General features: G+C 46.2%; 1 protein-coding gene across 1 annotated transcript in view; it reads right to left on the bottom strand.

Annotated features, from left to right (window-relative positions):
- Positions 1 to 9: 9 nt before the first annotated feature.
- The window catches only part of LOC132817614 (hematopoietically-expressed homeobox protein hhex-like), a 126047-nt gene continuing 112444 nt past the window's right edge, over positions 10 to 13612 (bottom strand). Inside the window, exon 4 of the mRNA XM_060828121.1 lies at positions 10 to 2633. Within this exon, the coding sequence (XP_060684104.1) occupies positions 2370 to 2633 (264 nt within the window). The 3' untranslated portion in view covers positions 10 to 2369. The remainder of the gene's footprint in view (positions 2634 to 13612) is intronic.

Raw genomic sequence — 13612 nt, 5'->3', positions numbered from 1 at the left:
AATACAGCATGTTGGATCTTTGATAGTTTCCAAGTGATCAGAAACCACTTGGGAATTCTCCCTGATTTGTTTCAATGTCATCGACAAAAGCTTCGGGGAATAATCTCCATCCTTGTGGAAATCTGAAATACTGACGGGTGTGAGATCCACTGAACGTAGAAAAGGATAACTGAATGTCAGAGTATTTACAATATTTTAATGATCAGGGGGTTTCCCGGAAGTGTGGGCAGGTTTGGGGTTGGCGCAGAGTGAGTCAATATGAAAGACATTTGCTGTCCTAAACCTCAGGGTCTGAGGGTAAGTTGTCTCTTGGATATCCTCTTCCATGCAAATGGTGCACACACCAACAGACTGAGAACGTGCAGTGTGAGCAAAACACAGGGTAGAGGATCGGGCTAGGGGATTGGACAGTGACTGGCAGTCGGTAGTCAAGGCATGTTGCTATGAGACACAAATGTGCATGAGGGGGGGAGGCAATGGCCTTGTATTAACACCAGACTGTTCATCCATAGTCCGTGGTTCATTTCCACCACCATGGATGATGATGGAATATGAATTCAATAAAAATCTATAATTAAGAGTTCAACGAGGATCAAGAACCCATTGCTGATTGTTGAGAAAACCCATCTGGTTCATTAATGACTTTGAGGGAATGAAGCTACCATCCCTACCTGGTCTCGTCTACATTGGGATGGGCAATAATGCTGGACTGGTCACCAAGACCCTCCTCCCATGAATGAATAGAACAAAAGGTGGGTAATGGAGAAGGGCTATCTGAGTTAAATGGTCATATGTGGTTTATGTTTATTTACAAGCATTTTTATTTTTATTTATTTGCAACATTTGAGCATCAGTGACATTTTTTTCTGTTCATCACTGGGGAGGCACAGTGGCTCAGCAGTTAGCACGGCTGCCTCACAGCGCCAGGGGCCTGGGTTCAATTCCACCCTCGGGTGACTGTCTGTGTGGAGTTTGCATATTCTCCCTGTGTCAGCGTGGGTTTCCTGCGGGTGCTCCAGCCTCCTCCCGTTTAGGTGGACTGGCGATGCTAAATTGTCACATAGTGTGCAGGCTAGGTGTGTCAGCCATGGGAAATGCAGGGCTGAAGGGCTAGGGTAGGGTATGACCAAGATGATGGTTGGTGTGGAGTCGACGGGCTGAATGGCCTGATTCCACACTGGAGGGATTCTATAATCTTCCAGGTACCCTGAGGTAAATATGGGCAGGCTCCTTTAACTATTGCAATCAACATGCTCGAGTTAATCTTTACAGCGGTTTGATGTATCTGAACAAAAATAGCAAGGCCAATTCTGAGGGCAGCGAAAAGTTAACCACACCAATGTGGGACTCAGGTTATACCTCAGTCAAGCCAAGTAAGATCAGCAAGTTCATTTTTACCTGAAGGACATTGGCAAGCGAGCTGTGTTATCGGCAGCAACCTGAGAGTTTTCGTAGCCACTTTCACTCCATGTGGAGGCATCAAGCAGACTTTATTACAACAGTTTATGCAATTGTTTGTCCCCATCAAACCCTCCCAAGACAGGGACAGCACGGGGTTAGAATCAGAGGAAAGCTTCCTCTACACTGTCCCCATGAAACCTTCCCAGGACAGGGACAGCACGGGGTTAGATACAGGGTAAAGCTCCCTCCCCACTGTCCCCATCAAATCCTCCCAGGACAGGGACAGCACGGGGTTAGAATCAGAGTAAAGCTCTCTCTACACTGTCCCCATCAAGCACTCCCAGGACAGAGGCAGCATGGGGTTAGCTATGGAGTAAAGCTCTCATTCCACTGTCCCCATCAAACACTCCCAGCACAGGGACAGCACGGGATTAGATACAGAGTAAAGCTCCCTCTACACTGTCCCCATCAAACACTCCCAGGACAGGGACAGCACGGGGTTAGATACAGAGTAAAGCTCCCTCTACACTGTCCCCATCAAGTACAAAGTCAGGAGAAATGCAGTCCGAAAGCATTGAGTTATGTCTGAGTCTAAGTTAGGTGTAGGATGTACAATGGGACTGTTGGTCTCTGATACACAAGGTGAGGCTGACCAAATTCATTGCTTAATTTTCAGGAAGGGGAGACATTATTTCTGCTGTTGAGATTAGTATCCTTACCACTTCCCCTTCATCTCTGACCCATTGACAAGGTCAGATCGAAAGCTGCAGGTGATTATTGCTGTGGTGTCATTTACTTCTTGAGATCCAAGAAACTCTCTTGAATTACCTCACCATCATGGCAAGCAACTGATCCAAGATTTAACAGTAACTTTTTCTCGAATTCTGACCTGATTCACAGTGGCTAAGGAATGTAGGGGAGACGCAAAGTGCATTTAGAGTCCATTGTGCTTTCCACTGGGTGGTCACTTATTTTGTGGGCGCTGTTTCCTCCGTATGTGACGGACTGATGAAATCTTCAACCTTCTCACAATTAACGTCCACTTCCACATCACTGTCCTGCTTGGCGCTCTGTGAATCTGATCCCTTCGGACTCCAGGAGGAGTCAGCCGAGAATTCCTGGTGTGTGCCAACCATTTCTGTCTGCTGTTGTCTCCCCACCTCAGTGCTGGGGTCAATAAGCACCCCTTCCTCAGCTTTGAACCAGTTGGGTTTTTCATCCTCAGTCAAATCCTGCGGGACAGGGAGAAGTTAGACAACAAACCACTGAAAGACACTGAAAGACACTGGAGATGGTGCGGAAAGGAGATGCGAGAGTGGATCCTGAGCTGAGGAACTTCCAATATGTCGACATATTTCACTGGCAAAGAAAGCAAATTCCTTCCAGGGGCTCAAAATCCAGGGGAATCTGGGAGATGGGGAAACTGTCAATGGACGGTTCAAGAATTGGGTGGAGTATTTTAAGACTGGGGGTTGTATTTTGTAAGTGAGATGAGAAAGATTTTAAAAAAGACATGAGGGGCAAGGTTTTTTTTTACACAGAGAGTGGTTTGTGTGTGGACTGAACTTCCAGAGGAAATGGTACAATTACAACACTTTAATGACATTTGGATAACCACACGAACAAGGAATGTTTGGTAGGATATGGGCCAAGTGCAGGCAGGTGGGACTAGTTTAGTTTGGAATTATGGTTGGTGTGGACGGGTTGGACGGAAGAGAGCTGTATGACTGTATGACTCTATGATACCTGAGGACCCTGATTTAGAGTAATTGGCAAAAACGTTAATATGGGAAAAATGATTTTCACGCAGTGCCTGATCATATTCTGGAATGCTGTGCCTGAGAGTGCACCGTAGATACATTCAATCCATGTTTTCAAAAGAAAATTTGAGAATTATCTGAAATGGAAACATTTGCAGGTCTTTAGGGGGGAATGTAGGAGGGCTGCTCTTCCAGAGGGCCAGCACAGGTGGAATGGGCCAAACGACCGCCTCCTGGGGTGCTGTCACCACTCCATGATTTTCTGTTTCGACGACTGGTCTTTGGATGGATTAAAAAAAAAGAGACAATGTAGAATCACAAGGTGAGAAGAGACCAATGTCCATCTATGACAGAGCAACAATGGGCTAATTGTGGCAATGGTACGATTATCAGGACTCTCAGCTCATCGTCAGCTTGCTTTAGCTTCAAGCCTCACTTGAGAATTTAACCTTCCCTGATATTCCCAGTGTGGTACTGAGGGTGTGCTGATGGTGATGTCATTGTTTTTGGATGAGAATTAAAACATAGTCAGAGAGATCTACAGCACAGAAGAAAGGCCCTTCAGCCCATCACTGTTATGACAGTGTAAAACCACTTCCCCTTTTCCAGTACTTGGCTATAGCATTGGAATCACAAGTGCACATCAAAATACATTGTAGAATCCCTATAGTGTGGAAACTCATTGAGTCCACACCAACTCTCTGAAGTGCATTCCTACCCATCCTATCCCTGTATTTGCAATGGCTAATCCACCTAGCCAGCTCATCCCTGGACATTATGGGTAATTTCCTATCGCCATTCAACCTAACCTGCACATCTTTGGACTGTGGAAGGAAACTGCAGCACCCGGAGGAAACCTATGCAGACTGGGGAAGAACGTGCAAAGTGTACGCAGTTGAGGCCGGAACTGAACCTGGGTCCCTGACTCTGTGAGGCAGCAGTGCTAACCACTATGCCACCATGCTGCCCAGGGGTACAAAGAGAAGCTATGAAGCTCTTGAAGAGTATCCTGTTCCTGAACCAACATCATCCAAAACAGATGATCTGGTTATTATCACATTGATCTTCAAGGGAACTCGAGGGAACTTGTAGATTGACTGCTGAGTTCCCTACACTGCAATAACACTTCAGTAATTGTAAAGAGCTTTGGGATATTGTCAGCCTGTGAAACGTACGAACATACAAATTACGAATATGAATTATGACTTGGAAATATATCGCCGTTCCTTCACTGTCACTGGGTCAAAATCCTGGAATTCCCTCCCTCAGGGCATTGTGGGTCAACCCACAGCACATGGACTGCAGCGGTTCAAGAAGGCAGCTCACCCCCGCCTTCTCAAGGGGCAACTAGGGATGAGCGATAAATGTGGAAACAGCTAGCAATTCCCACATCCCAAAATCACTTGGCAATTTGTTCCCCCAAGCCTGCTCTCCCATTTGATGAGATTATGACTGATGTGTTTGTATTTTTAATTCTACACTCTCATTTATCCCTGACAACCTTTGATTCTTGGTCGAATGAGAATTCACCCACTTGTGTCTGAAGGTTTTCAATGACCTCTGTCTCTATTGCTTTCTCAGGCAGAGAATTTCAAAGTTGATCAACCCTCTGAGAGAAAAAATATTCTCCTCATCTCTGCCCTGACTAGGCAGCACCTGAGGTTAAAACAGTGCCCCCTAGTTCTGGGCTGACCCACACAAGAAAATATCTTTTCCACAACCTACTTGTCAAGACCATTCAGGATCTTATAGACTTCAATCAAATCCCCCCTGACTTTTCTAAATTCCAGTGGCAACAAGCCCAGTTTGTCCAACTTTTCCCCATACGACAACGCTCACATCAGTGTCCCAGGTTCAAATCCACCCTTGGGTGATTGTGTGGAGTTTGTACATTCTCCCTGTGTCTGCATGGGTTCCTCTGGGTGCTGCAGTTTCCTCCCAGAGTCTAAGACTGTGCAGTGTAGATAGATTGGCCACACTAAATTGCTCATAGTGTCCAGGGATATGCAGGCTAGGGGGATTAGCCATGGGAAATGCAGGGTTACAAGGTAGGGGGTGTTGGGAGTGGGTGGGATGCTCTTTGGAGGGGTGGTGTGGATTCGATGGGTCAAATGGCCTGCTTCCACGCTGTAGAGAATCTATGATCTGCTCACTCCAGCTATTAATCGACTAAGCCTCCTCTGGACCTCTTCCATTACATTTCCATCCATCCTTAAATAAGGAGACCTAAACTGTACACAGTATCCGAGATGTGGTCTCACTAATATTTTGTGTAACTGAAGCAGCACATCTTTACATTTTTGTTCAATTCCTCTCATAGCGAAACATATAATCCCATTCGGGACTTGCTGTGCCTGCATGGTGACTCTTTTTGTTACTCGTGCATTAGAACACCTCTGAATTCCTCACCATTATGCTGTTTATGTAATTGTTTATGTAAATTGTTATTCTTTCTGGCAAAGTGGCCAAGTTCACATTTTCCCACACTGCATTCCATCTGCCAGACCATTGTTCACTCACTCAGTCTGTATCAGTCTGCAAAGTTATAACGGCCTTTCCCAATGTACCTGTCATCTATGAATTTACCTACCATGCTTTCATTTTCCTTATTTGAGTCACTGATGTGTCATGTAAAAGGTTGAGATCCCAGCACAGATCACTACAGGAATCTACCCTTCACATCCTGCCAATCAGACAAGGACGCATTTTTATAAACTCTCTGTTTTCTACTAGCCAACCAATATTCTATCCACACTGGTGCGTTATCTCTGACACTATGTGCTTCCCTTTGTGTGGCACCTGGTTAATTACATCCTGGAAATCCCCAATGGAGATATGAGTTTAATCACTTGTGGCAGTGCAGCACTCCCTCAATACTGCACTGGAGGACCCACTCAGATTATATGCTCAAATCATTGGAGTGGAATTGGAAAACACAACCTAAGAGCACTGAGTCACAGCTAACATCTGCAACATTTCTGTGTTCTCAAAGCAACTTAAGACTAGCACTCGCACTCACGAACATCAGATTGGGCTGTTGAATTACATATGGTGCTGAGTTAGTTAGGAATCTAGCCTTGTGGTTTCAAACTCCAACCAGGTTGACTGACCCACCCCTAACTCCGATCCTACAGTGTGCCCTTAACACCTTAGTACCCTTCAAAAAAGCAGCCCAGCCCATTCAGCTGCCAGGGAGTGACGTTGACTTGCCCCCATCTAGAGAACCATAGGATACTGTGAACACATGGTATATAAGGTGCTAACATTGTGTAGACCAATGCCCTGAATAACAACTTACATTTAGACAACACCTTTCACATCCCCATGAGCTTTACCAGGACATAACTAGGCAAGATTTGACAACAATCTGGATGTTGAGATATTGGGACACCTCTCTCTATTCATTCATTCATACAAATGTACATACCCACAAACATATGGAGTGGAAGAAGTCTGTTCCATCATTTGAAACAGTCCTGGCTGACCTGATTGTGGACACAACTCCACATTCCTGCTGATCCTGAATAATAATTGACCTCCTGCCTGCAACATAGCCTGTATTCCAAAAAGGGGGATTGATAAACCAGTCAGCTTTTCAACATGTCAGCTCATATTGTCTTTAATTCTGTTACGTGTGTCTCCCGGGGCACTGCTGGGATGAAAGGTTCAAAAATGAGAGGCACAGATTTAAGAAAAAATGGTATGAAAAGTGACACGAGGAAACCCTTTTACAAACAACAAATGGTTTGGATTTGGAAAGGATGAGTGTGTGCAAGAGGCAGGTTCAGTCAAAGCATGTGGAACAGAATGAAACTGTTATCTGCAAAGGAAGAATGTGCAGGTTTCCGGGAGTGGGCAGGACAGTCAGACTAGTGAGCTGCTTGCTTAGAAGGCTGGTGCAGAGAAGATGGGCCAGTTGGCCTCCTTCTGCATTATAACCAGCCCGTGAACAAAGTGACGACTTTAAGGAGCCAACACAGTGAACCATGCCGAGGTACTCCCAGGAGAATCATCAAAACAGAATTCCATCCCAAGTCACATGGAGCAAATGCCCAGACACATCTAACATTTGGAGAACAAAGCTGAAGATTGGCACCATGATATGATGCTCCTTTCTAGAACCAGTTCAGGACCGATGGGCTGAATGGCTTCCTTCTGCACTGTAATACTTGTGTGACTGGCAGGACAGATAAGGTCTGTCCAGGTATTAAGTTTTACATTTATTTTTCAGACTTACGTCTTGCCAGGAGTTGTTCCCACACCTCCACACTCACTTCCCTCCAAGGCCCCAAGGGATCCTTCCATATCCGCCACAAGTTCACCTGTACCTCCACACACATCATCTATTGCATCCGCTGCACCCGATGTGGCCTCCTCTATATTGGTGAGACAGGCCGCTTACTTGCGGAACGCTTCAGAGAACACCTCCGGGCCGCCTGAACCAACCAACCCAATCACCCCGTGGCTCAACACTTTAACTCTCCCTCCCACTCCACCGAGGACATGCAGGTCCTTGGACTCCTCCACCAGCAGAACACAACAACACGACGGCTGGAGGAGGAGCGCCTCATCTTCCGCCTGGGAACCCTCCAACCACAAGGGATGAACTCAGATTTCTCCAGTTTCCTCATTTCCCCTCCCCCCACCTTGTCTCAGTCGGTTCCCACAACTCAGCACCGCCCTCCTAACCTGCAATCCTCTTCCTGACCTCTCCGCCCCCACCCCATTCCGGCCTATCACCCTCACCTTGACCTCCTTCCACCTATCCCACCTCCATCGCCCCTCCCCCTAGTCCCTCCTCCCTACCTTTTATCTTAGCCTGCTTGGCTCTCTCTCTTATTCCTGATGAAGGGCTTATGCTCGAAACGTCGAATTCTCTATTCCTGAGATGCTGCCTGGCCTGCTGTGCTTTGACCAGCAACACATTTGCAGTTGTTCCTCAATGCCTCACACAAATCCTGGGGCTCCCTTTGACACTGTGTTCTAATTGGACTAAGGAGTATCCCAGCAATCCTCTCCTTCTTGCTTACTCTCCCACTCTCAGAAAACCCAATTGAGTTGTGGGCAGTACACAAACCAAGTCCCTGGCCATCAAGACATCACCTGTCTGCTGTCCATTTCCTCCCTTAGCGCCCTCCTATCTGTCCCTTCCTCAACCCCCATTCACACCCCTGCTCCCTTCCATTCCCAATTCCTTCCACTCTCCCTTTTTCTCCCCAGCTTCCACCCACCCTCACCTCTCCTACATTCCCTCCCTCCCACTACCTCCCACCCTCACTTTCCCTGCCCTATATGCCTGTTTTCTCCTCCTCACTTCCTCAACTTGCTCCCCTTCTCCCTCCCCATGCCCTCTGCCACAATACCTCCAATACCACACTCCCCTACTCTCTCCCAAACCCTTTTCCTTCTCTCCCAGGATGCCTACCTCTCCACTAAACATCAATATTTATTTCCCCGAGTTCCCTATCTTCCTTGCCTTTGTCCACAATAAATATTGGCACAAAATATTCATTTAGTATCTCTCCCATCTCCTGTGGTTCTACACATGAATGACCTCATTGATTTTTAATGGCCCTATTCTGTCCCTGGTTGTTTATAGAATCTCTTTGGATTAACCTTAATCTAACCTGCTAAGACTATCTCATATCATCTTTTTCCCTCCTGATTTCCCTTTTAAGAATGCGCCCACTCCCTAGTACTCTGAAAGATATTCACTTGATCCCAGTTGTCTATAGCTAACATATGTGAGGGAGGAAGGGAGCTTCTTCAAGGAAGGCATCCGTGCAAGAGGATTCGCAGTAGGTTAAAATCTTCAGGTAAAAAGTGAGGTTGTTAAAATCTTCAGGTAAAAAGTGATGAAGGGCTTATGCCCGAAACGTCGAATTTCCTGTTCCTTGGATGCTGCCTAACCTGCTGTGCTTTAACCAGCAACACATTTTCAACTGTGATCTCCAGCATCTGCAGACCTCACTTTTTACCTTTCACTAACATATCCCTCCTTCTGATTCTTGAGCAGAGCCTCAACATCTCTTTTCAATCATTGTTTTCTTTTCCTACCAACTTTATCCTTCACTCCAACAGGAACATACTGCTTCTAAACTCTCTTTCTCTCACTTTTGAACTGTTTCCACTTGCAAGTCATCCCTTTCCCATCTAAGTCCTCTGGCAGCTCATTCCACATACCACCAGTCTACCCCAACCAACCTTTGAAACTTTGTGTCTCATACCATTGAACTGTTTGACAAGACTCCACATGGTAGACTGATTAGTAAAGTTAGATCATATGGGATTCAGGGAGAGCTAGCCAATTGGCTACAAAATTGGCTTGACGGTAGGAGGTAGGGTGGTGGTGGAGGGTTGTTTTTTGGGATTGGAGGCCTGTGACTAGCGGTGTGCCGCAGAGATCAGTGCTGGGTCCACTGTTGTTTGCCATTTATTTAAATGATTTGGATGAGAATAGAGGAAACATAGCTGGTACTGAGTAAAAGTGGTCTTCTAGTTGACAGCAAAGAAGATTTTCTAAGAATATAAAGGGATCTTCATCAGTTGGGCCAATGATCAAGGAGTGGCAAGTGGAGTTTAATTTGGATAAATGTGAGGAGTTGCACTTTGGTAAAACTCACAAGGGCAGGACTTGTACAATTCATGGTAGAGCCCTGTGCAGTGTTGTAAAACAGAGAGGGGTTCAGGTACCTAGTTCCTTGAAAGTGGTGTCACAGGTAGACAGGGTGGTAAAGCAGGTGTTTGGCATGCTTACCTTCATAGCTCAGACCATTAAGTCTGGCAACTGGGATGACATGAGGAGTTTGTCCAGGATACTGGTGAAGCCACGTTTGGAGTACTGTGTACAGTTCTGGTTACCTTGCTATAGGAAGAATATCATTAAAATGGAGAGGGCTCAGAAAAGATTTACCCTGATGTTCACAGGAATGAAGGGTTTGAGTTATAGGAGAGGTTGGGACCTTTATTCCCTGAAGGACAGGAGATTGAGTGGTAACTTTATACAGGTTGATAAAATTGTGAGGATAAGGTGAATAACAAAGGTCTTTTCCGAGGGTGGGTGAGTTCAAAAGTAGAGGGCACAGGTTTAAGGGGAAAGATTTAAAAGGGGCCTGAGGGGCAACATTTTCACATAGGGTGGTGCATAAAGGAAGTGGTAGAGGTGGGTACAATTGTAATGTTTAAAAAAGATATTTGGACAGAGACATGAATAAGAAAGGTTTAAAGAGATAGAGGCCAAATGCAGGCAAATGGGATTAACTTAGTTTGGAACTCTTGGTCGGTTTGGACTGGTTGGACCGAAGGGTCTGTTTCCATGCTGTATGACTCTATGACACTAAACTCTCACTGACTCCTTCCACCTTCTCTGTCACTCTGCCTCCCCATCCCTCCCTGCCTTTTACTCTCCAGCTCCCCTGAAATTGTTGAATCTCCTGCCAATCCTTATTCAAGTGAATGTTAATGATTTAAAAACACTTGAAATAGGACCAGGTGTAGGCCATTCAGCCCTTCAAGCTTTCTCTGCTGTTCAAAATGATCGTGGCTGATCATCCAACTCAGTCAGTGAGTACTGCAGATGCTGGAGATCAGAGTCGAGAGTGTGTTGTTGGAAAAGCACAGCAGGTCAGGCAGCATCGAAAGAACAGGAAAATCGACATTGCAGCCGGAACCCTTCATCAGGAGTCCTGCTTCTGGGTAGCTGCCTGACCTGCTGTGCTTTGCCAGTAACACACTCTCAACATCCAATTCAGTCCCCTATTCCTATTGTGCCCTCAAACCCTTTGATCCCTTTAGCCCTAACAACTATATCTAAGTCCTCCTTGAAAACAGTCAATGCTTTGGCCTCAGTGGCTGAGAATTCACAGGCTCTCCACTCTCTGAGTGAAGAAACTTCTCATCATCTCAATCTTAAATTGCCTATCCTGTATCCTAAATACTGTGGCCCCTAGTTCAAGACTCCTTGGTCATTGGGAATATCCTTACTGCATTTACCTTGTCTAAAGGCAGCATGGTGGCTCAGTGATTAGCCACACTGCCTCACAATGCCAGGGAGCTGGGTTCGACTCCAGCCTTGGGGGACTGTATGTGTGGAATTTGCACATTTTTCCTGTGCCTGGGTGCTCTGGTTTCCTTGCACAATCCAAAGATGTGAGGGTTAGACAAATTGGCTGTGGTTAAAATTGCCCATAGTGACCAGGAATGTGTATGGTAGGAATAATAGGGTAGGTGAATGGGTCCTGAGTAGGTTACTCTTCGAATGGTCTGTTTCCACACTGTAGGAATTCTATGAAATGATCCTTTTAGAATGTTAAAGGTACAAATGAGACCCCTCCTCATTTTTCCAAACCGCAGTGAAAATAGTCCTAACCAAGCCATTGTCTCTTCATATGTCAGTCCTGCCATCCCAAGAACCGGCCTGCTCAGACTCTGTTGCTCTCTGTCCATCATCAGCACACTCTTTATCAGAAAAGGAGACACAGAAGCGTGCATTCATCTGCTGAAACTCTGATACTGGAAAGAGCAGCATTAGCACCAAAACCAAGTGATGTCAGCCTCGATTGAGGTACAGAGAGAAAAAAAAACGTATGAAGCCAGGAGCGCGTCTGAAGTCACAGCTTTGTTAGTAGTGCCAATCATGTGATTAACCACAGTGTGACTCCCGTTTTCTTTTCTTGGCCTTTTTGTTTCACTTCAGCACTCACATAGCTCGCACATACCGAGTTACAGGTTATAGCTGTGCACTGGATGCCCAGACGGAACTAGTCCCGGACTCACAGTCATAGAGTCCTACAGCAGAGCGACAGGCCCTTTGGCCCAATCTGGTCCATGCTGACAAAATGTCCGTCCACGCTGACCCCATTTCCCTGCACTTGGCCCATATCCTTTCTTATCCATGTATTTGTCCAAATGCCTTTTAAATGTTGTTAATGTACCCACCTCAACCACTTCCCCTGGCAGCTCATTCCATATGCGTACCACCCTCTGTGTAAAAAAGTTGCCCCTCAGGTTCCCTTTTATTCTTTCCCCTCTAACCCCTGAGTGCATTCACCCTATCAATGCCTTTCATGATCTTATACACTTCTATAAGATCCCCCCTCAGTCTCCTATGCTCTAAACAAAAGAGTCCTAGTTCGTCAAACCTCTCCCAGAACGTTGAATCCTGGCAACATCCTTGTAAATTTTTTCTGCTTTCTTTCCAGTTTAATAATGTTCCTGATGAAGGGCATTTGCCCGAAACGTCAATTTTCCTGCTCCTCGGATGCTGCCTGACCTGCAGTGCTTTTCCAGCACCACTCTAATCTTGACCCCAATTTAATAACATCCTTCCTATGACAAGGAGACCAGATGGAACACAATACTCCAAGTGCAGCCTTACTAACATCCTGTACAACTGCAACATCACTTCCCAACTTCTATAATCGAGAGTGTGGTGCTGGAAAAGCACAGCAGGCCAGGCAGCATCTGAGGAGCAGGAAAATTGACATTTCGGGCATACGCCCTTCATCAGGAACGAGGTCACCTCATTCCTGATGAAGGGATTATGCCCGAAACATTGACCCTCCTGCTCCTCGGATGCTGCCTGACCTGCTGTACTTTTCCAGCACCACACTCTCGACTCTGATCTCCAACATCTGCAGTCCTCACTTTTTCCTTCCCAACTTCTATTCTCAATGCCCACCTTCTGAGCTGTGGGGAAGCCCTCTTGTTACTCTGACATGGCTGAGAGTTCAAACCCATTTGCAAACGGCTAGGACAGAATCTGGACAGCTGCTCCCTGTGCAGTGCTGAGAGAATGCTGCATAGTTGGAGGGGCTGTTGAGGCATTAAACTGGAATCTCCATCTTGTTTTGTCAGGTGGGTCCCGAAGATTAACAATGGTGCTATTTTGCTGAACAGAAAAGGACCTGTCCTGGCCGATATTTCCTGTCCATTCAAGGGGAGGTGACAGTCTAGTGGTGCTATCTCTGGAATGTTATCTCTGGGTGGCATGGTTGCACAGTGGTTAGCACTGCTGCCTCACAGCGCCAGAGACCCGGGTTCAATTCCCGACTCAGGCGACTGACTGTGTGGAGCTTGCATGTTCTCCCCGTGTCTGCGTGGGTTTCCTCCGGGTACTCCAGTTTCCTCCCACAGTCCAAAGATGTGCAGATTAGGGTGAGTTGGCCATGCTAAATTGCCCGTAGTGTTAGGTGAAGGGGTAAATGCAGGGGAATGGGTGGGTTGCGCTTCGGCGGGTCGGTGTGGACTTGTTGGGCCGAAGGGCCTGTTTCCACACTATAAGTAATCTAATCTAATCCAGACCCAAATAATGTTCTGGGGACCTGAGTTAAAATCCTCCCACAGCAGACAGTGGAATTTGAATTCAATAAATATCCGGAATTAAGAGTCTAATGATGACCAGGAATCCATTGTTGGGAAATACTCATGTCCATCACGGAATAAAGCAGCCA

This window comes from Hemiscyllium ocellatum, chromosome 1, assembly GCF_020745735.1.
Source record: "Hemiscyllium ocellatum isolate sHemOce1 chromosome 1, sHemOce1.pat.X.cur, whole genome shotgun sequence".
Taxonomy (NCBI): Eukaryota; Metazoa; Chordata; class Chondrichthyes; order Orectolobiformes; family Hemiscylliidae; genus Hemiscyllium; species Hemiscyllium ocellatum.
Note: the sequence above shows the minus strand (reverse complement) of the source record. Positions and strands in the feature narration are given on the sequence as shown.